Raw genomic sequence first — 24,234 nt, 5'->3', positions numbered from 1 at the left:
TAGGGCATGGCTTTTGATGTCACCCTAGTCAGATTTGAGGTATACAGCTTCATGCCTACACATCTTTGGCCAGATTCTGTACATTTTCTGTTCTTCAGCTTTCTGATCAAGGGGATTAAACAAAACCATATGTGATATTGGGTATAAGTGCTGAATTTGGAACCTGGAACATACTGACTGCACATTAGCCATTGGATTTTCATTGTTTGTCTCTACAAAGTTCAGCCCTAGACCTGTTGCAATCTGGTCTTTCCATGGTACACTTTTAGACCCCCCTTTATTCTCACAGGTAATTGCTACTGTAGGAGGCAGTGGTACCTGTGTTTACTATTCTTGACAGAAGCCTCTGTGTCTGAGGCTACCATTGACCCATTTGCTGTAAAACCCAGGATCCTCTTGGCCTCGAGGATTCTGAGTCATTCAAAGGGCCCACAGCAAGTACACACCTACTAGTCCCCTTCCACAAGCTTTATTCATTACAACACAGAACCTAGGCTCAGGTCTAGAATTCCAGACATTCCCTCATTACTCTCTGTAAGATGATGCCTGTGGAGAATTCCCTCTGGGGCACAATTTTTTTTTCTGAACAATGGACTATATGTTTGCAGTGACTTTTTGCTTTTCCTTGCTTGGGTGGCTTCTGGATCTTAAATGCTAAGTCATTTCTTTTAGGCTCAGTCTCTGAGTCTCTATGACATACGCTTGGTCAATGTTTTATGCCTAGAGTCTCCACAGGGTCCCAAAGTAACACAGATTTACAGGCTCATCAAGACTCCTCTAGGTTAGAACCTGGCACAAGTCTGCCCTCTGACATTGAACCGTATGTGGAAGACTCCTAGTGGAGGAAGGGAAGAATGGAGTAAGGGAAGGAGATTCTGGGTTCTTGACTGGGATGAGGCCAAAGGAATGCCTTCCTGCTAGAGACCAATGGAAAATAAATCATCATCATCATCATTAGTTCCCTGATGATGTGTCTGAGGTGACTTCTCTGCTCTATTCCCAGAAAGGCTAGAAAAGCATATTCAGTACAAAGAAGTAGGCTCTTGGCACTTATGCATCCTCTCAACCCTGTCTTTTCATCCTGGACACTGTGACCAGGAGACAAAGAGAAAGGAGCTGGTCTGCATGGTTCCTCATAAGCACTTCCCTAACCAGTCTGCTGCTGCTCCATGCTAGTATTTCTATCTTTGATCAGCAAGCTGATAATCAGAACATCAATCAATCAAGGAAACCTAGGACCTGTAGACATTGTGCAATAATGTAAGTTGTAGAAAAAGTTACAACCCCCCCACACCTACTTACATGTACAGGAAAATGCACATAACCATGCATTCATACTCACATTCAGCAACACACACACATATATATTTATGTGTGTGTATATATATTTTTTCTTCTTTTTTATTTTAATTTTAAATAGCTTGTTTTACATGTCAATCCCAGCTCCCTCTCCCTCTCCTCCTCCCCCCCCATCCTCCCACCCTATTGCCAATTCATTCCACATAGGGGATATCTAGAGTCTGTCATTTCACTCAGGGTAGGGTCCAGGCATTATCCTAAGAGTCCAGGCTGAGAGAGAGCATCCCTCTTTGTGTTATGGACACACGATGTCTGTTAGTATTCGAGGGATAAACACTGATCCACTGCTCAGGACCCCATAGGTTGCCCAGGCCTCCTCACTGACTCTCACATTCAGGGGGTCTGGATCAGTCCCATGCTGGCCTCCCAGCTGTCGGTCTGGGGCCCAAGAGCTCTCCCCTGTTCGGATCAGCTGTCTCTACTGTTTTTGCCAGCCCATTCTTTGCCAATTTGCTCATCACTCCTCTCTTTCTGTCACTGGGTTCCTTGGGTTCAGTTCAGTGTTTAACTGTGGGTGTTTGTGTGTACATATATATATATATATATATATATATATATATATATATATATACTCACCAATCATATTTTCATATTCTCACACAAAGAACATTCACTCATGTAACACATACAAACTCACATTCTTTTACACAAATACACTCAATTATATACATACATGTTTATATATACATACCATTGTCACATTATATGCATGTACATATTTCCATATACACAAATGCATAGGCCCATATACACACTCATGCTGCATATACACATATATACACAGATGTTCACACATTTACATTCATACACATGCAAGGACACACACATACAGCTAGTATCTGTAAGCGTGACCCATCAGTATGCCTAGACTTCTTAACAGCTTCTTATTGGTGGGGACCATTGAATGGGAACCACCTACTAAACCCATCACTGTTTCCCCAGATGTGAGTCTAGGAAAGTAAGCTCTACAGGATATTTGTGCAGATATACTATTCACAGGGAATTTGCTAATGAAGGACTTTGAGACTTCAAAGGGAGGACAGCTGTCAAATCAACAATGACTAAGGCATTTATGTCCATTTCACCCTGTCTGTATTCCCCTGCCATATTGGTGCAAACACCATTATCAGTGCCAGTCATTGGGCACATCTGACAGGGAGAAGCATGGGCTAAGGGTCTAGGGGTCTGGACTAGACAAAGTTCAGACTCCTTTGGACAAGGTCATAGTGACCCCAAGTGGCCACTTTGGTAAGGCACCGTTTAAAAAAATGTGACCTGTCAGGTAACATGAAGATATGGAATAAGCTGCAGAAACAAAAGCACATGCCTCCTCATAGAACTGAAGAACCAGCTCTCTTACTGCATGAGAAGCCCAGGACAAGAGGAGCCAGGAGACAAGAGATCAGAATACATCCTTCAACAGGGAACACTTATTTATAGCGAAGAACCAGAAATAGGGTGTTACTCGAAGACCGGGGTGATGAGCCATGCTCCCCATTAGTCTCACTGGTGACAAGAGTCCCATCTGAGAGGATGTTGTTTAATATTGCATTCTTTTTAAATGTGGTTTTAAAGTCAAGATGGAGTCACTGCCCCTTTTAGTGCATTACCCTCATTCATATCCCCCATCAGCAGAGCAATCTCCTTCAAAGGCTGACTCACTGGAGAAGCCCTTCTTATCCAAGATGGGAGGGCAGGGCCAGGGAGCCTGGCTTTCCATCTGGCTAATCTAGCTAAAAACCAGACCATTGCCCATGAGGTATGATTTCAGGACATCTTAGAAGTCCCTCTGTCTCCAGACCTCTCTCCATCTGTAACAACTCTACCTCAAAATTCCACTACCAAGGAATTTTGCTGAGCTGGGACATGACATCTGGTCTTGTTTTCATAAGTAATTTTGTCATATATGACTTGACATATGCTGTCAAAATTAAGAAAATGACTGCAAACTCCTTAAGGAAAGGAAAGGTTCATGGTTTGTCCCTCTCTGTGAAAACAACCAGAGAACTAGGACTAACTAAATCCTTGTTCCCAGTTTGGTGCCCTTGAGTTTCATAGGCTTGTGGGAGAGAGACCTGGGGATTTAGAGACGGAAGCCAATCAAGCCTACAGATGCCAGGTGACTTTTTTATGATTTTGCTGGCAAGAGACAGTTCCTTAGGCCTCCTTTACCAGCCCCATTGTTCTCCACTAGTCACCGCAAGCATAGGCTTCCTCAGAGTGGGAAAGTGAGTTATTCTGTCTTCATCGCGGCCATCCTTGCAGTGCAGCTGAGAGCTCTGGCTCATGTCCATTGCCTTCCAGCCTGCACTAAACCACTGGCTCTTGCCGTGCCCTGTTCCGACCACAGAAAGACTCTACTTTCTCTATCACTGCCTTTCTTCATCTTAGCTGGATTTCAAGGCCCGGTCCAAGTTCTTTCTCCGGCTGCTACAGCCAAGTTAACTCCCTTCTCAGAAGCCACTCTTAGTTAACAGCACACAGAATTGTCATAAATGACTCTCAGGTTCCAGTTTGTTCACACCAGTCCCCAAAGCTAAGTTATATAACAATTAGGGAAAGATACCAGGTTCTAAACCTTGCTTTGTCCTGTACTAGGCTTTGTGGTCAAGGGATGAACATCTCTGAGCCCACATTTGTTCATGAGCCAAGCTACACGGGAGTTAATACAGGCATACATGGGTCTCTGTAAAAAGTACAGTTGGACTGTCTTTACCATCAGACACTCGGAATCCTTGTTTAAACCTCATCTTTCTTCTTACCCTTTCTTCTTCTTACCCTTTCTTCTTCTTCTTCTTCTTCTTCTTCTTCTTCTTCTTCTTCTTCTTCTTCTTCTTCTTCTTCTTCTTCTTCTTCTTCTTCCTCTCCTCCTCCTCCTCCTCCTCCTCCTCCTCCTCCTCATCCTCCTCCTCCTCCTGCTTCTGCTTCTGCTCCTCCTCCTTCTCCTCCTCCTTCTTCCAGATCACCTACTACTTTCAGCTCAGTGTTTGGCATAGCATGGGTACTCAATAAGTAATTAATTTACTTTTCCAGTACAGATGCCTTTTTGACCCTCAAAAGGACAACGTGATGTCTTATCAGCTCACTTCATATCCACAGCCTCATGCCTGACACAAAGGGGGCCCTTGGTAATACTTGCGGGCTGGATGAGATGTGTGCTTTAGGGATTCAGAGAAGAATGGGCATGTAGTGACAGTTTGGGGAAGCATCAACCCTCAAGCCAAACAAAGGAAGTTCTATAAGGGATGGAGAATAGTGAAGTCCTATGGGAAGAATTGTCTGAGCTTTTGTTAAGAAAGGGAACAGAGACATTTATATGCTCTCACTCGCAAGAGTTGAATGGAAAATAAAGGGAGCATTGATGGAGAGCAATGGGGTCTTTAAAGTGAAAAAACAAATCTCTCAGAGTGAGTGCTCTGTGTGTTGAGAGGGAAGTACACTAGATATGCCTCGGATACACATTTTCCTCTCTGGCAGAACTGTTCTTTGCAGGCTAGAAAAGAGCAGCAATTGACTTGCAGTGCAGGAAGAAAGCTGCAGAAGAGCAAAGGGAAGCAGCGGACATAGGTCTGTAAGAGAGTCCTGCTTCCCTGTCCCCTGGACAGAGAGCCTGGGAAGAGCGCTTTAACATCTGCTGTTTTCTGGGAGAAGGCAATTCTGCTGTAAATTATTGAGCGTTTCATTTAAGCTTCATAAATAAGAAACTGGGATGAAAACATTACATGCTAGATCCATTTGGCAACGTATAATTTCTGTCTTACTCTCCTGATCTGTCACCCTACGTTGCAAAATTTCTACTTTGTTATTGGCGATTGAAGGTCTCAATCATTTGCCTGAGAAAAGCAGTTTGTGCCCCCAAAGATAACCTTCTTTCTCCAACTAGGAGTGTTCTGGGGGTAGTGGACTATACCAATGGCAAAGAAAGTGTGTTTTAAACAGGTCTATATGCATTGCATTCACCCACTCAGTCTAGAGACAAATACCAAGACCAGCCAGGGAGCACTCCTCACTAACACCCTGACTCCATGAACCATTTATTTATTTATTATTTGTTTATTTGTTCACTTGCATCAGAGTCAAGAGCCAAGCTTCAGCAAACCAACAAAAAGTGTACCACAACCAACCTGTGCATTCCTGGGCACTTTTTGATAATGGCAAAACCACTTACATGAAAAGGCTTTAAAAAAATCCTAGCATACTTTTCTGTGCTGGGTAATGATAATATTGATGACAATCATTATAGTATAGGACCTGTACACAGAAAATTCACCTACTCCTTATAATGATCCTCTGACATCCAAGTTAATTATTCCCATTCTTCAGAAACCGGGGGCTAAAGATATTAAGTAGTCAAAGTTATACCATGGAAAGTGGCTGGGCCTGAATATATAAAAGCACACCAGACTCCAAAGCCTGCTGTACTTCAAACTTTATGTCTTCTTAGGCTGACAGACTCAAGAAAGAATCAAGTAAGGGTTAGAGAGAAAGAACAAACTGGTTTGAGGTGGAAAAATGGGACCTAGTTCTAATTCTGTCCAGAGAGGGCCCAACTGCATTCCTTCAAGGGAGACAGATGGGTAAGACCAGGTAAGCATCTGCTGTAATCACACAAAGTGTGAACTGAACAAAAGCTAGAAACTGGTGTCCTTTTAAGGTTAGGAAACACGGGAATGTCACAAGACTGAAGAAGTAGAAATTGTAGTGGTGCAGTTGCAAGCCAGGCAAAGAAAGCTACGCATTGCCACCAGACTCCAGGAAGAGGCAAGACAGGATCTCTTAAAGCCTTTGGAGGGAGCATGGTCCCTTGTCCTCTGACATCTAGGCTCCAGAACTGTGAGAGAATATGTTTCTGTTGCTTTAAGCCACCAGTTTGTAGTAGTTTCTGGCAGTAGCCACAGGTAATCAATAAGGATGGATACAGACTGCTCATCCACCTTCATGGGATTGTTATGAAGCTCCAAGCACAATCATGCTTGAAAAACAGTGTTGCACAAACCCAAGAGATTCTTACAATCTATAGTGCTCAGGCCTCATAATAAACCTGCTGGAAGGACTTAGCCCAACCCCTGAAGGCCCCCAGGGATGGCAATTAGATCACTACATTTTTCTATAATCTAAGTTTTAATAAGTAAGGGTGAGTTTGAAGAATAAGGATCCCCAAAGTTATCCATATCCTAATCCCTAGCATCTGTGACTATGTCACCTTCTGTGGTAGAGACTTTGCCAGTGCTATTCAGGTGGGTCCAACTTACTGACCTCGGCCCCTATAAGTTAGATTCAGGGAGGTCAGAGTCAAAGTAGGTATGGCAATGACATGTAAGATCAAACAGAGAGAAAAGGTTTTGATGATGTTAAGCTTCAGGCTTTGCAGGTAAATTCACAAACAAGAAATGAGAAATTTATGCAACCCCTAGAAGCTGAAAAAGCAAATAAATGGTTCTTCCCTTGGGACCATCAGAAGGGATGCAACCTTGCTGAGCCATCTCAGATTCCAGGCCTCCCGCATTAGAGGATCATTAATTTGTATTGTTGTGAGCTACTAAATCTTGGTAATTTGTCACAGCAGCAATAGGAAACTATTACATCAATCAAACCAGTTGATATGAAAATGAATGTGGAACAGTTGAGAGACTCTAGAGAATTCCAGATGCTCCAAGAACCTGTCAGCGATCCTTTGAAATGAACTCCCAAAGGATTTCCATGAGGCTTACACCCTTTAATTTTGAATTTCCTTCAAACACTCATAGTTCACCAGAAGCCACTGTAAAGTATAACTGATCCATAGCTTACATACCCTGGACTGAGTGACTGACCTTGCTGGGGTGTTCACAAGTACTGGACTTATGCAAACATCTGTGCTAAAAGCCTGATAGTCCCATGTTCAAAGGAAAAGTCTATACATTATGACTTTCTAGAAATGACCTCAAAATCCCTAGATGGTCTCAGGATCTATTTGTAAAATGTGTAATATAACCCTCATATACATGTTCAAGAAACTCATCCAAGACTCATGTTTACACTGTCCCTATTGATTACATTTTCTTCACACCTTACAGTTTAAACAGGAAACCACTTCACTGTTTTAGCTAACATGAGACCCATGTACACGGGGAAATGTTTTAGACTCGACTACTTTTTCCAAGGACACTAACAGGGGAAGCCTCACTGCCATTCTGATAACCATAACAAGCAGCCACTTGGCACTGGCAAGTTCATCCTACTGACTTCATATGGATTTACCACGTAGCAAAATGGGGATTTCTTAATGGGTAAAATTAGGAGCAATCTGAAGGTGGACTAAACATGAAATCTAAACAGGACTCTATGATCATTTTCTTCTCTCCTTTTAGCCTTCCCCATCACTTAAACCTGTGTGTTCATATGTGTGTGCATGTGCACTTATGCACACACACACACAGGAAGAAAGAGAGAGAGAGAGAGAGAGAGAGAGAGAGAGAGAGAGAGAGAGAGAGAGAGAGAGAGGAATAATGTCTGTTTCTGCATCTATACACAGATCTGGTACCAGGCACAGAATATGGAGTTGGAATATCTGCGGTCATGAACTCAAAACAAAGCATTCCTGCTACCATGAATGCTAGGACTGGTAAGTAGAATGGTAAAAATTCTTACTGCTGTGGATCCAACAGTTTCCCTTACACATCCTTGGGAAATTTCAAAGTCACTCTAGTAAGCTTAAATATAAGTATTTTAGACCAAGTAGGGCTACAGGTTTGGACCAATCCTTACCCCCAAGGTTCAGTCTAGCCAAAATAAACTTGCTAGAGGAACACACTGATAAGAGTCTCCAGAAGCCTGCAGACCTGTACACCTGTGGTTAGAACAACCCCAAATAACAATCCCCCAGTCAGGGAGGGGAAGATGGGAAACTTAGTTACCATGAACACCTTATCCAATGTGGTGCTGGCTCCTCTTCATGCCTGTTTGACTTATCAAGGGAGGGTGAGTGAAAATAAGTATAGACTTCTTACAAATCAGCAACTAGATCTATTCCAGGGATGAATGTATTCCAGTGTATCATTGCTAATAACCCCTTTCTGCAGACTGTCCATTGTTTGTATATTACTGGGCATCTTTTAAAGGGAAGCTGCTTAACAAAATGTGAGAAGAGTATCAGCCATGACAACCTAGGGCTCATGGTCAGCAGGTCTATCAACACCCTGGAGACATACTGAGTAATCCAATAACCAGTGGCTGTCCTACAGAGCCAATGTGAAATAGGCTAATTGCCAAGTGAAGTGATACATGCCTGTAATCTTAAACTTGGGAGGCAGAGGCAAGAGGATCAAAAGTTCAAGGTTATCCTCTGATACATAATGAGTTCAAGACCTGTCTAGTCTACATAAGACCATGAATGAATGAATGAATGAATGAATAAACAAATAAATAAAACTTATCTTAATCTACAGAACTTGACAGTCCCCGAGACCTTATGGTAACAGCCTCCTCAGAGACCTCTATCTCTCTCATCTGGACCAAGGCTAGTGGTCCCATTGACCACTACCGAATTACTTTTACCCCATCTTCTGGGATCTCCTCAGAAGTCACTGTGCCTAGGGACAGGACTTCATATACACTGACAGATCTAGAGCCTGGAGCAGAATATATCATCTCTATCACTGCTGAGAGGGGTCGGCAGCAGAGCCTGGAGTCTACTGTGGATGCCTTCACAGGTACCAGGGGCAGACATCTCAGTGAGGTTCAGGAATAAATAGCTCTTAATGTGATAAGGTCATTCTCATGCCTCAGTCTTCCAAAAACTAAAAGAGATGGGTAGGGGGAAGAGAGGAAAAACTAATATATACATGAAAAGGAACTATTTGGTGGTAAAGGGAAGGGGTGAGTGAGGAGGCCACACATCTGAAATTTTATGTCTGATTTTTGTACAGTCTAGACAGTAGCTGATTTGTCCATCTTGCCATTCCTTCATTAAATCAGTGGGAATGCTAAGGCTCTATGTCACATTTTTTCCAAGTTAAGGGTTTTTAAATCCTGGATCAGTATTATGAATATTCCACAGAAATACTTAGAATTGATGGTTCAGTGTATGGCTTGGGAAGAATTGACTAGGCTGAACTGGAGTGTGGTGGGTACTCTGAGCCAGGAGGTGAGACTAGAGCCCTCATTAGCAAAGGAGGAAGTCATGAATCTCTTCTGCTCAACGACCTCCTGTCACACACGTTTCAGGATGTGTTTCTCTACTTTGCAGGCTTCCGCCCCATCTCCCATTTGCACTTTTCTCATGTGACCTCCTCCAGTGTCAACATCACCTGGAGTGACCCGTCTCCCCCAGCAGACAGACTCATTCTGAACTATAACCCCAGAGATGACGAGGAAGAGATGATGGAGGTCCTCTTAGATGCCACCAAGAGGCATGCTGTCCTGCTGGGGCTACAGCCAGCCACTGAATATATAGTGAACCTTGTAGCTGTGCATGGGACAGTAACCTCTGAGCCCATTGTGGGTTCCATCACTACAGGTGAGGCTGGAAAGGATGGTGAAGAGGGTTCTCACAGTAGCCTTTGATAAGCCAATGCAATTTAAAAAGGGAAATATTCAAACAATAGTATACTGAGTCTACGGCTAACAGGCCTCAGTGAGTTTTCCTGAAGCAGATACTTCTTCCAGGGCTTCATGATAGACCCAGTGCTTGGAGGACTCAAGTCTTAAATACATTGGTCCTATATCTAGCAGCTTAGGAAAAAGTCCTGGGAAAGCTGGTCTCCAAAGGAATCCTTCCAAGTGAAAAGATGCTGTTTCTGTTCTGGAAAGCCATCTCTTGACTACCTAACATATGATTCTTCCCCAGAATCAACACAGAGCTAGCATGCAACCATGTAGCAACCTGACACTCAGAGACTAGGGTTGATGTGCACATTGTTTAGAAAACACAGCACTCTGAGATGAATTGGGTCATTACCATTTGATCATTTGCAAATGTAATCCCAAATATGATGTGTGTATACATAAGAACACCTGTGTTTAGGTAGTTCCCTACATACTGACAAGAACTCATGAATTGAAAAATATATTAAACCATCAGCTGATTTAATCCTACAATTTAACTATGTACCATAAATAAAATGCAACTTAGCAAAGTGTATTTGTTTGGAATATGTGCTCTGAAATCCCTCTACAGATAATAGGCAGTTTTTCCAAATTGAACCAAAGGTGGCTGCTAAAAAAAAAAAAAAAAAAAGATGGTAGCAAAATTGTGTCTTTCCAAGAGCAGTTTCCCTCAAAGAAGATAACCATGTAATTCCCTATTTGAAATAAAATACAGGAACTTAAAAGGAAAGTTACTAGTTGGTCTAGATAGGTAGTAATGGTTTCACAGAAGCACAGATCTTGCTAACTTAGCTTCCTTTTGTTAGAATGTTCAAAACTGACTTTGGCAATAGCTATAATGTTTCAGGTGTGACATCGCACTGGCCCTCTTGTTAGGCATGTGCCATTAGTTATGTAGGGTCGTGCCTGCCTATGGGACACTATTGGATCAATGCAAAACCAGGAGTAGAAATTCCATATTCAAACTGTGCTTCTGTCTTTTCCCACAACTCCCTGATCTTTGTAGGAATCGATCCCCCAAAAAACATCACAATTAGCAATGTGACTAAGGATTCAGTGATGGTTTCCTGGAGCTCTCCTATTGCACCTTTTGATTACTACCGAGTGTCCTACCGACCCACACAAGGTAACGAAATGATTTTATTTCTCACACATAAAGGAGATTTGAAGCCTTGTGGAGACTAATATGGGGGTGCTGTCATATCCACAGGACGTTGGCCCCTCTCTGTAGCATACTCCCTCAGAATGAGTGTCAGTGAAGAACAACTGGGAAAATATGAGTTCACCAACTCCTCTCAAAATAGGTTTGATTACGTGACCAAGAAAGCCAGGCACTTCACCAGTGGAAGCAATTGGACACCATTAGCTAGGCTGTGCAATGAGAATGAACCCTAAAAGACTTTGCCTGGAGCTAGGCCTACATGTACTCTCCTGAACACAAAGTCTAAGGCTAGGATCCAGGATATGGATAAAGACCCAGCAGAGCCAGATGGAGCCCTGGAGGGAACCACAGTGATGTGATCCTAATTCTGCCATTGTAGCCAGTGTGAGATTCAGAGATGTTGGCTGGGACCCTGCCTGCATACTGCCAGCTCTTGCTGGTGCATGAGGCATTGTTAACATCATGAAAGGCATGCCCACTTCCAGCGAGGGGTAGGACAGGTTTCCAGGCTACCTTTCCCTGGGCTGCATGGAGCACTTTTTTCAGCTGTGCCCACAATACTGCTTTGACATGGTCACCTTGGAGAAAACCAGTTTGATAGAAACCAACATAGTAAATAATGCATTTATTTTTGTTCTAAGAAGCCTATAAAATGAGAGTGAGGTCAGCACATAAGATTTATTTAAACTCCACTATTACCATCTTATGAATTATTGATCGGCCTTCCCTACTGCATGCTGAGCCCACATCCATCTGTGCTTCATGACCGACTGTCCCAATGTACACTGAGCCATGGACCCACTGATGAGAGAGCTGTTGAACTTTTAATGATGGGTTTCGTTCTTCTTTAGTGGGACGGCTGGACAGCTCTGTGGTGCCCAACACTGTGACCGAGTTTACCATCACCAGGCTGTATCCAGCTACCGAATATGAAATAAGCCTCAACAGTGTTCGGGGCAGGGAGGAGAGTGAGCGCATCTGCACCCTGGTACACACAGGTAAACATGGCTTCCTTGTTGAGTGTCAGGTCAGGACACGACACGAGCAGCAGGCTTGAAACAAACACAGGAAGCAGGGTGAAATTATTTCAGTTCATACTGCGGATATAGGTTCCAGGCCACGGCGCCATTCCTTGGCCTCCTCTGACTCACTGTGTCCTGCAGGGCAACTTGTAATCTCTCTCCCCAGACTGTTTTTATCTAATTATAGGAGTTTAGTGAGTCACACTCGAGGAGTCTTGCTGGTTCAGGTCAGGAATTTTCATGGAATTTCCACTATGAAGAATGCCCTTTCAAAGATGCATAGTGGAGACACATTCCACAGCAGACATTTGAATCATAGGATCTCTTTAACATTGGTGGGGGGGGGGGCTGAGGGCTCAGGGAAGTGTTGTTATCCCGTTACAGGAAATTCAGGGGTGAGATTATTCATCTTGTATAGCCACCCTGCAGCTGCTTTGCCTTTGCTTTATGTTCCAGGAAAAAGGTTCTAAGTCCTTCACCTGTATGAAGGCAGCAGCAGTGGAGGTGAGGCTGACTCACATAGCATCCCCAGCCACCCCCAGGAACACTGTATAGTCCTTGTCCTCCTACAGGCTGTATAACTAGATCCAAGTGTCCTCTATGTCCTCAAGCCCCTTTACAGGGGAGACACAACAGCTTGTAATATTGGATAGTGGGGAAGAGAAGTCCCCTCTTTCCATGCCTTCTTCAGAAAACTAGCTCTTTGGATAAGCCTAGGACAGGGTTCTGTTTTGGCAGCTCCCCTAGCCTTTCTTCTCTGGTCTTTAAGAAGTATATTGGTAGACTCAGCAAAGATTTGCTATAGATGTCACTAGAAGGCACAACCATCAGTTTCTATCCTCAACATCAGAGAAAAGACCTTCTAGTTAAAGCATCGTTTCCACTACTTGTAGGAAAACATTCAGCCTGCCTCATTAAGTGAACACCTGGATTTCCTGACACTGCTTAATTTCCCTGGAGATGGTGTTTCCTGAAGGAAGGAAACATGCCTAAGAATTCCTCACTGCTTTGTAGATACTCTTTCACAAATGCCAAAACAGCGTCACTTTACACAGTGGCAAAAACATCTTTCAGAAACATAAACATCTCATGACAGCACAGGGTGTTCTAACCTTTCCCAGTCTCTCTACTTCCAGGTCTGTGACTGTAGATGTACTATCTATGTTCATCCTTCAGTCTGGTCCCAATCTTCTAATTATCTGTGATCCTTAAGGCATCTGGTTAATAAATGTTGACCTAAAGTAATGTCCACTGAGCCAAGAAAGCCCCTTTCCTACCCTCCTGAAAATTATCATTGAAAATCATAAAATGGATTTCTAGAACATCTTGTTCCCAAGAAGGCTATGACTAGGGCCGAAGGCTAACTCCTGGGATTCTTAGCCACAGGCAACAGACATCTCCAAAGCAGAAACTCAGTGGCTCAACAAGTCACATTGTCCTCCTTCAAGTTAGCAAGAGCTGTTCAGGTAACTTCCTGGACCTGTGCTATACTCAGAAGTCTTAAAGTAGTCACATTAATCTTAAAACTTTTTGAAATGAAAACCCCTTTCAGGAAACCATCCATATCTCAGAAATAAGAGCAGTATTTGAAGAAGTTCTTGAAAGCACAGATTATAGACAAAATTCAAAACATTAAATTATGAGGGTTTTTGATCATTACTTTATGATTAGAAACATAAAAGGAGAAAAAAAAACACCAAAAAAACCCAACAAATACAACTCACTTAATTAAGAGCAGGGGTAGACTAAGAGGGGATTTTGGTTCCCAAACATAAATTGCATGATTCAGGATGAACTAACACTTAAGTTGTTATAATAATGCCCACTTTATAAATAAATTCCAACTTCATGAAAAGGACACACCTAAGTAAATCCAAGAGTTTCACCTTGGGTGAGTAAAATCATAATGCATTCATTATCAAACTTTTCTTCTCCTGATAGGTAAGCTTGGCTTCCCTAAGCAATAATGTGAATCCCCCTTGGCTCTCATGCAACAAGAAGGATGCCCTGAACACAGTCTAGAGTAAAGCTTGTGAATGGTGATGTAAGAATTTGTGGATATGACTCTGAGAGTTATTTTTATGAGTTCCCTGAACTTCCACCACACTTCCTGAGGGTCACAGATATCTTTCCACAAAGTCACCCTTATATGTGTGAAAGAACAAGTGGGCCAGAAAGTGGAATTATCCCAGTAGCTAAGGAACCATAACGTCTTCAAAAGGTCCTTCACACCATCTAGACTGAAACATCTAAAGTACAACAGAGTATTTTGAATTTTCCACTTCCCATGGAATTTGTCAAAGAATTCTGAACAAAATAAGTTAATGAACTAACTTAAAAGAAGGACTTAAGGAAATTGGGAGAGAAGTGGGTATTTGAAAAGTCGAAGAAAAGGGAAGAAAGAAAGAGATGAATGGAGCCAGATAAAGAATCAGTCTGCACCCTGTTGTTTTATCCAGAGGAGTGACAGACGTGGACCACATGGGAAAAATCTGATGGTTTGTGGTACTTCTGTCCTGCAGTTGCTCGCTCTTTAACCCGTTATTATCCTGTTCTGTTTCAGCCATGGATAGTCCTGTGGATCTGATTGCTACCAACATCACCCCCACAGAAGCCCTGCTTCAATGGAAAGCACCCATGGGTGAAGTAGAGAACTATGTCATTGTCCTCACACACTTTGCAAGTGAGTGCTTGCAGGTGAGGGTGGTGGGGCCGGAGCTTCAAACCAGTATGGAAGTGAAGAAATAATTCATTTTACCTATCTAAAAGTCAAATCAGAAATTACCTCAGATTGGGGAATTATGTAACCCCCCAAGCTCTACAAAGTCCTCAAGATGTCCCCCAACTCCTGAGAATCACACAGTCAGTCTGAAAGGCTCAAGGAAGGTGAGCAACCAAGAACAAACACTAAATCAGAGCCAACACTAGGAAGACAAAGCTCAGAACTGAGCCAAGATTTTCACCAAAGGGCTGCAGATAAGAAAGAAGAATTTTTTAGATCAGCAGTTCTCAACCTATGGATCACAACCCCTTAGAAGATGGAATAACCCCTTCACAGGGGTCACCTAAGACCATCCTGAAACATAAATATTTACATTACAATTCATAATACTAGAAGTTACAGTTATGGAGTACAAACGGAAATAATTTTATAGCTGGGGGTTACTGCAACATGAGGAACTGTATTAAAAAGTCACAGCACTGTGAAGATTGAGAACCACTGTTCTAGATGTTTATAGAGCAAGAAAAATAATTAAGTTATAGTGTCAAACTTGACACAGATTAACATGTTAACAGGTATCTTAATTAGGGTCCTATTGCTGAGAAGAGACACCATGACAACTCTTATAACAGAAAAACATTTAGTTGTGGTGGCTTACATTTTCAGGGTTTTAGTCCATTATCCTTATGGTGGGAAGCAAGGCAGCATACTGGCAGCGCTGGTGCTGGAGAAGGAGCTAAGAGTTCTTACATCTTGACTCACAGGCAACAGGAAGTGTTCTGAGACACTGGGTGGTATCTTGAGCATATATGAGACCTGGAAGCCTGCCTCCATAGTGACATACTTCCTTCAACAAGGTCACACCTCCTAATAGTGCCACTCTCTTTGGGAATCATTTTCTTTCAAACCACCACAATAGGTGACAATTGCTTTAGAAGTACTAAGCAATATTTCTGTTGTACTGGTCTTCCCTACCCATATCTGGCCCAAAAGTTTGAATCAACACCAAAATTTGAATGTTGGTGCTGCTTTCACAGTGCTCATTCCCATTACACTATTTGAAGTTGAATAGAGAAGCTCAAAACAAAACAGAAGCATTTCCAAACATCTGGGCTTATGGAATTACTTCTTGGCCAAAATTAAACATGTAATCACAGAATTTTGGTGAGTTATATTCAAGAATCTAGGGAAACAGAAGGCAGACAGCATGACTTTCAGAGATAGAAGACAAGGCAGATCTACAAGCTGCAAAGAATAATTTGTCATCAAAGTTGGGGAAACTGAAAACTAACACACAACTATCAAACAAAATGGAAAAGGCATTAGTCATCATTACTATGTACCATTGTAGGTTCACAAAGCTTTCTTGTTGATTCCAGTTTGTTTTGGCTTTGCAACTCTATTAGCACATTTGCATTTCAGCAAGGCATTAAAAAGTTGAATATCATTTAGTCTTTAATTAAGATGGAAACATACATGGTTTTGAGTTGATAGGAACTATATCTGATTGCATAATCCTTCTCAAAGGAAGATACTATGAATACATCCTAATCCCTCTATGTTCTTGAACAGCCCCCTCTCAACTCCTACTGTCCCTTGGTGTATATCATGATCCAGCATTTCTTAGATCAGCATGCCTTTTTAAGCCTTTTCAAATCTCTATGCATTTGCCCATGTGCCATTTTTCTGCTAGGCACTCCTCTTTCCAAGAGTCAACCTAGAAAACCTGTCTTTCAGGTCTTAGCTGCAATCCTGTACTTTCTGACAAAGTATCCCCCATTCCTGTATGGCAGTCAGCACCTGCTCATAGTGATAAGGCACACAGTTCCATCCTCTTCATTCGCATCTATTCACTCAGCAAATGCTTTTGATGACGTCCTATGGGCGATGAACTCACTTAACCTAGAAAAGTTCAGAAGCAATGCTTGAATTCTTATCGCTGTGGAACCCACCTCCAGTGATGATGCAGAGAAGTAAATACAGCGTGACCTGAGCTGTGACCTGAACTATGCAAGATGGAACATAGTAAGCCCCACCCAATGAATCACCACAATTTAGAATTTGGGGTACTAAGAGGAAGAAAGAAACAAGATCTCAGAGAAAGTAAAAATGGCAAGCGAATACTAAGGAAATGTACAGCCTTCCTGTATTTGGAGAGAGATGAGCACTTAAGTATCCATCACAGTTTAGTACAGGAGAGCATTGAGCAATGGCAGGATGTCACAGCGTAGGATAGCAAAAAGATGGTCACGATGTACCTTCTTCCAAAGAATTCCTTGTTTCATTTGCCTTTAGATCACAAGAAACGTCAAGCATCAGGTCTGACCTAGTTTGGAGATGTGCCTAATAAACTTTGTTAAATGCTGAATGATTCAGTAATATTCTAATTGTCTAACAGAGAGCTTTGCTCTGATCTAATGAACAGTTTTATTAACAGCTTCAATGAGCACCAAGAAGCCATGCTTATAAAATTTGTATATAAAACAAAACTGTGACTGATTGAATCCACAGTATAGACGTTTTAATAAATTGAAACTGTGGTCCAAAACTCAACCAAGGTGAAAAATGATAAAAATAAAAGCAAAACTCTTCCCACAGGTCAAAACGATCAACCAAGGCAGTGATAATAAGCAAAGTCATTGATAATAAATTCAGCATGCTATGGCAATGATACATGGCTGTCCTAAAGCCCGGAATAATACAAGTGTCAGGCACAGAAGCAGGCTGACCCTGTTTACAGCACTGAACAATGGCACCAATTTTTGTTCTCAGTTCTCTCCCAAGATTTGCATTTCAGCAGAGACCTTGATAAACTTTCTTGTCCAGAGAGAAACTGTCAAGACTGTGGGAACTTTAGAACTGTTGTACAAATGTAACGAGAGGCAGGCGCTGAATTTTCTCAGTATAAAGGAGGGAGCAGTTGATAGGGAAAAGTGGATGGAACAAAACAGATAACACCTCTTCTTACTCTTCAATTGCAGAGGCAAGCATAGAAGGGAGAGCTATTCCATGTACAGAATACTCTTTCTGAAGAATAAAAAGTAAAAACAAAAAGATGAAAGTGGATCCTTGTAGGGGGCAATAAGCTCCATCACCAGTAGTTTTCCCAGAATTCTTGGGTACTGAGTCCATGTGAAAAGCCTTTAGATATAGTAGGTGTTTCCTCATCTGTATGGATCTGATTTCAGTTGCGGGAGAGACCATCCTGGTTGATGGAGTCAGTGAAGAATTTCAGCTTGTTGGCCTGCTTCCTAGCACCCACTATACTGTCACCATGTATGCTACCAGTGGGCCGCTCATGAGTGGCACCATCGCCACCAACTTCTCTACCCGTGAGTATAGGTTCCTGCATGGATGGCATAATCCCTGGGGGATTATGTATAACTAAATATGATGCTTCATTGTAACAGAGTAGACAATAAGCTATAGGTTTTGGTGACCCAAACATGTTTTGATCAAATGTGGTCCAAGTAGTGTATTGTGTATTGCTATTCAATTAGCACTTCGGTTTCTACACCCAGAATCTATGTGACAATAGCAGAGCTATACAAGAAAATCTGGCACTAAGACTCTATCTGGTACAAGAAACTCTGAATATTAGAAAGCTTGGTATGGTATTGACTGTGAGCTTCTTGGTAAAATCATGACCAGTGGAACATTAGGACAAGAGAAGATCCAAGATAGCTACAAATTCAAAGAGACAGTGGCTGATGGGTTCAGTAGTCTAATCATAAAGAGTTGCATTGGAAGATGGCCTGAGTCCTGCTTGTGGGAGTGGGAGTAGCTTCAAAGGATAATAGCATCCTTTATGGTCCCATCCAAGCCAGAACCAGAGTCAGCATGGGAACAGCGCTGTGAGCAAGCACACTATACCTGATATCAAACAAGGAAGAGCTGGAGAGATAGGGACACCCTAGCATTTTTTCTTCTTTGCAGTCCTGGATCCTCCTGCCAACCTGACAGCCAGTGAAGTCACCAGGCAAAGTGCACTCATCTCCTGGCAGCCACCCAGAGCAGAGATTGAAAACTACGTCTTAACATACAAGTCCACAGATGGTAGCCGCAAGGTAAGCATTAGCTGGAAAGGGGGAAAAGCCATCACTCCCATGTGAGCCCATGTGGAAACTGACCAGTGGAATGACCCATGGAAATTGCAGGGATGGAGAAGGAACCAATGACTTTCCGGATCCTGGATACACAGCCTGCTATTGAGGAGAGAGACCAGGTTTATAAGCCAGGAAACACCAAGTTGTGGCTTTGTTACTGCTCTCTGCCCACACTGGTAAAGCATTAGCCCTCTCTCAGTCAGTGTCCTCTCTGGATCATCACTAGGTGTGATGGTACTTTGGGCATTATGGTGTAAAACATGACAAACTCCTAATCCCGTGTTACCAGAATGATTTCTTACTCACAGGGCCAAGCAAACATGAGCCATATAATAAACCCAAGAGGCCTTTATGGCTTGATAAGCATTATAAAAGCACCATCTATGTAACCTACAGTAGGAGATGATAAATTTTGGTTTCATATCATCACTCCATCAGAGCACTAGTTTGTGAACCTTCCCTTGCAGTAGGTTCCTTTTAAAAGTGAAAGTCATATATAGAAGTCAAGTGTAGAGAACAAGTATAAGAAAAGCAGGTTTGTTGATGGTGGTGGGAAGGCCTAGGGTTCTGCTTCCTCAGCTGCTTCTACTCCACAGTAAGCCCAATGCAGTCTGAAGTCACTGGCTCAATAACCCAGGTACCTAAATTTATCCCATGTGCATTTGTGAGATAGGAGCCAGCCTAAACCTCACATGGGAGCTGCCCTCCATACCTATTCGCAGTTTCCTCCATGCTGTGGGATAGGGAGGACAGCAGTGCTGACCCAGCTTCCCTACTGTCCCACATTGCAAGTTAGCTGTTGCCCCAGCCTCCTTTATTCTGGCTCCCTGCAGGAGCTGATTGTGGATGCTGAGGACACCTGGATCCGACTGGAGGGCCTGTCAGAGAACACAGACTACACAGTGCTCCTGCAGGCAGCTCAGGAAGCCACACGGAGTAGCCTCACCTCTACTGCCTTCACCACAGGTGAGGGACTTGAAGCCACTTGGATGCCTTCTTCTCCCTACATGGTGCCTGCCTCCTCAGTATCTCTGCTGAGCCTTGGCCTGGAAGGAGCCTATTAAAAACACTCAGCTTCCTCTTTCTTCCTTCCCCTTTTCCAAGGCTCTGCCAGAAAATTCCCACCACTGATGTTATCAGGGAAACACCAGCCCAAATCTGTAGTCCATGTAAACCAACTAAGGACACCAAGTAGAGATATCAGCTTGCTTCTTGTTCCAATTCCTGCATGTTTCTCCAGAAAAAAAATTCTTCTCTCTCTGTATCTCTCTGTCTCTGTCTCTCTCAATCCTTCCCTTGATGCCTGTCCTCAGCAACACTTCTAGTAAACGCTACAGAAGAAACCTTCAGTTCTGAACCCTCATAAACCCTCATACCTTCCTAAGCACAGAGTACTTTTGAGTGTTCAGTATCTCAATCAATCTTTCAAATCACTGGTAGAATCATTTTAAAGGTCAGGAATATGAGCTAGTACACAGCTCAGTGGTAGGACATTTGCTTAGCATATGTGAGGTCCCAGGTTCAACCCCCAGCTCCACAAAATAAATAAATATAAGAAGCCCAGGAATAGGAGTGTGGCTTAATAGAATACTTTTACCTAATATGTTCAAAGTCATAGGTTTGATTACTGGCTCCACAGAAAGAATAAAAAGAAAGGCTTTTAAGAAATCAAAGACTTACATGGCTTTCTGGCAAGCATTTTCCTAAACACATTAGATGCATTATTTAGCTTCATTTAATTTCAACTCCACAACAGCCTCTGTCCTATAGACTATTACCTCTATTTATTTATTTTTACAGACAAGGAAAGTAGGGTACAATAGAGATAACTTACCTAAGATTCTATGGCTTTTAAGTTAGATAGCTGAGATTTGACTCCAGAGTCCAACCCCAGGATCTGAACTGTTAGTATATTAAAAGTTCTCTCTGCCATCTCCATGGCATCCCTTTATAGTTTGTGATGTGTAACTGCCCACCCTGCCCATTTAGGGATGAGGGTGTGTCTATCAGTGAGCTAATAGGAACATATCCCTCATCCCTAAACACAGGTTTCCTGAATTTCAGAGTACTAGGATGACTGGGTCCTCCTCCATGTCCCAGAACCTTCCCTTCCATCTCAAAAGAAGCAACAGAAAGTGCCCCCCAATCCCCTTTTCTTGGTACACTCATTCTAGGTGACAAAGCCAAGAGCTGATCAAATACTTCAAAGTCACTGTTAGATAGTGAAATAATGAATGAGTTCCTTTCTTTCTTTTTTTATACTTTTTAATACTCTCCAGAGTGTCTTCAATGAGTTCATTAGTTAAAAGCAAATATTTTAATGGGAAAATAAAAATAAATCATGATCGTACAACCAAGACATGACATATCCTTACCAACTGGAACTTAGAGAACACTCAATGTCTGTTCTGATGAGGTTTATTTTGCTGTTTCAAAGATACCTTATTCAGAATTAGGGTGTTACCTCTTGTTCAAAGCCAGCCCTGCACATTCATAGGCTAATTAAAAGGTCCCTTATGAAGTCACCTCCTAAAGATCCACTGGGAGGAGTTTTTTGCTGAATTAAGAATTGTTTTTCACTATAAAAAGAACACAGTTAACAGATGCACAGAGCTCCCAGTTTGCATATTTACTGAGTTAAACGAATCATTTTGTCACCAAAATGCTCAGTGTTGGATGAGCTTTTCATTCCCATCCTGCTAATGTCACAGCTGGCAGTAATGAACAGTGTGTCAAATGTCTTGGTATCTACAGCAGCAGCTTCTTTCCAAATACCTCTGGACTGAGAAGTACAGCCGGTCCCTTGCCCATCACTGCCTTGTCTTAGATGCAATAGTTTGGATGTGGGTCTCCAGATCTAGCCAAGGCCTTGGGAGGACTAAATCAGGTAATTGACAACTTGGAAATGTGGAGAGGAAGCTGGCTAATGGCTTGGTTTGATGGTCAGTTTAGGTCACTGCTGGTATCTGTTTAGGTTCATTTGTTTTTCTTACAGGACTCCAGTTGACAATGGGCTCATTAAACATAGGCAGTGTCAACTCAGAACAAAAGAAAGAGAACTGAAGAGCTCAATGTCTATGCAATGAATATAGTTACCAATTGAGCTACTCACAATATAGAGTTTTGGGCTACCAACAATGGGCTCACACTATCCCCAAATATGTAGCAAAAGAGTATCCATGTTTAGGAGTTGTGGTTTTAATGGAAAGCTGAAATTTCAGTCACTGATGCATCCTAAACCCTGCTGGCTTTGTTTTGGAGATTTATCAGAACCCACTGAGACAACTAGATGCTGAGTAAAAATTTCTTAGGCAAGAAATAATGCATGTCCAAGTCCCAAGTACAAAGCCTGATATATACAGACATGATAGATGAACTGAAGAGTTAAATCTCAGCAGAAATGGAGGCTTCATGATAAAACAAAACTGAAGACGAGAACTAAGATTCTTAATACCCTGCTCAGGGATGCTACGAATATGTGCAGCTTGCAGGGTATGAAGGCCAAAGTCTCTCTCTAATGTCAGGTTCTGTCTGCCACAACAGTATAAATCTTTCCAGGGACATTACTCTGGGCTGTATTGCCATTGGCCAGTTAATAATTGCTTACTTCCTGCCCCAGTCTCTGCCCACCTCAAGAGGAAACTTTATCAAAGAAGAGAATACAAGTTCATTTGCTTCCTAAAGGTGGGGGTGGAAAAAGTACCAAAAGGGGAAATAACCAAAGTGAAAAGAAGATTATCCTTACCCAATCCCAGATTGAAAAGGCTGCTTGTCTAGACCCCAGGGGCAGGAATTAATCCTGCTGAGCAATTCTGGGGACCACTGAAGGTCTATATTACAGTACACCAGGGCTGAAGGAATTAGATGTTAATATCCTTTATGACTTAATTGACAGTATCTGCATTTTCCACTTAGCATCCTATTCTGAGGATGCACTGATGATGTGAGAGTTTTCTATGCCTTCTCTGATGGAAAAGAGAATTTAAAATTTGACTTCAAAGTAACCTCCATCACTAACAAACACTCATCTTGTCCTGGGGTGATCAAGATAAAGGAGTCTCTCAAGCAGGTGATTATCTAATTGTCTGGGAAATAGTTTAGATGCCAATAATAATAGTAACAAATAATAGTAAACAATAGTGGTATTTTTTTTCTTTTTCTTTTGTCTTTTTTTGAAAATAGATTCCCCCCCTCGCATAATATATCCTGGTTTTGGTTTTCCCTTCCTCTACTCCTCTCAGTTCCCCCCAACACCATTATTATAGACAAGATCTGGCCTCACAACCTCCTTTGATCAAGATGCCTTTTCTTACGTTCATATTACACAACATGAGCCCATTCCAATCTTTCAATCATGTTAATAGCTTCCTGTCCTCTTGTCTCTGGTGTTTGCACAAGGCTCCAGGGGGAATTATATACAAGTCGTATGGGAAAGAAAAAATATGGATACATTATTTATAATTTGCTGTCTCCTGAAATTTCGTCCAAGGTCTACTTGTCTTTTAGAGACATGAATTTAAATGAGGAAACAAATATATTCCCTGCAGAGCCACAGGGACTTGGTGAAATGATCTTCTGAGAGGCAGGTTTCATAGTCTCTTTTAATACTATAAAAGGCAAACAAAACTCAGGCTTAGCTCATCCTCAGAGGCAGTGAACACTATAAAAGGGTTGTGTTGACCTTGAGGTTAAGCGAAAAGGTAGCTAGAGATGAGTAATGAAGAGGTTGATGTTTTGTTTTGTTTCTTTATACATTATTCTTTTTTTTATTGCCCCCTGATATCTCCCTTCCAGGTCAGGCTGTTCTGTGACACTCTCCAGGAAAACTCTGGGGTCTCTTCTGACATAAAATTCAGTTTTATTAGGTTGTAAAAATGAATGAAAATTGGCAAAAATCTAGACTCCAACACAATGAGTAGTGGATTCTAGAAGAACACGTGGTTACCAGACTTTCTGTTGGAAAGGGAAGTCTAGTTATCTGTACATCAGGACATCATGTGCCCCTTCATCCAGAGAGGAACTGGGACCACTTCCCACTGCTCTACCACTTACAAACAGTTTGATGTTTTGTTTCCCTGAGACAAGCAAGCATGGCAGGGGAGAAGGAAGGAGGAAGGGGACAGACAGACAGACAGAAACACACATAGGGGAAGGTCTGCCTTCACCTTCCTCTGAGACCTGTCTATGGAGAAGGAAGTGGCACACTAATCATATCATATGAATATACCAACCCAAGCATGTCCAAATGAATAGCTAAATGTCAGATCAAAGGTTTGT

The 24,234-nt window shown here is 42.2% G+C and overlaps 1 protein-coding gene across 6 annotated transcripts in view; it reads left to right on the top strand.

Annotated features, from left to right (window-relative positions):
• Window positions 1-24,234, top strand: part of Tnr (tenascin R) — a 402,141-nt gene that overhangs the window by 351,312 nt on the left and 26,595 nt on the right. For all 6 annotated transcript variants that reach the window (XM_021227884.2, XM_021227883.2, XM_005071332.4 and 3 more), the window contains 9 exons: window positions 7,874-7,963; window positions 8,787-9,050; window positions 9,587-9,856; window positions 10,952-11,071; window positions 11,959-12,105; window positions 14,693-14,812; window positions 18,040-18,183; window positions 18,788-18,918; window positions 19,791-19,923. In XM_021227884.2, the coding sequence (XP_021083543.1) occupies window positions 7,874-7,963; window positions 8,787-9,050; window positions 9,587-9,856; window positions 10,952-11,071; window positions 11,959-12,105; window positions 14,693-14,812; window positions 18,040-18,183; window positions 18,788-18,918; window positions 19,791-19,923 (1,419 nt within the window). The remainder of the gene's footprint in view (window positions 1-7,873; window positions 7,964-8,786; window positions 9,051-9,586; window positions 9,857-10,951; window positions 11,072-11,958; window positions 12,106-14,692; window positions 14,813-18,039; window positions 18,184-18,787; window positions 18,919-19,790; window positions 19,924-24,234) is intronic.

Source organism: Mesocricetus auratus, unplaced genomic scaffold, assembly GCF_017639785.1.
Source record: "Mesocricetus auratus isolate SY011 unplaced genomic scaffold, BCM_Maur_2.0 Super-Scaffold_100676, whole genome shotgun sequence".
NCBI classification, from domain to species: Eukaryota; Metazoa; Chordata; class Mammalia; order Rodentia; family Cricetidae; genus Mesocricetus; species Mesocricetus auratus.
This window is presented reverse-complemented; position numbering and strand designations above follow the sequence as displayed.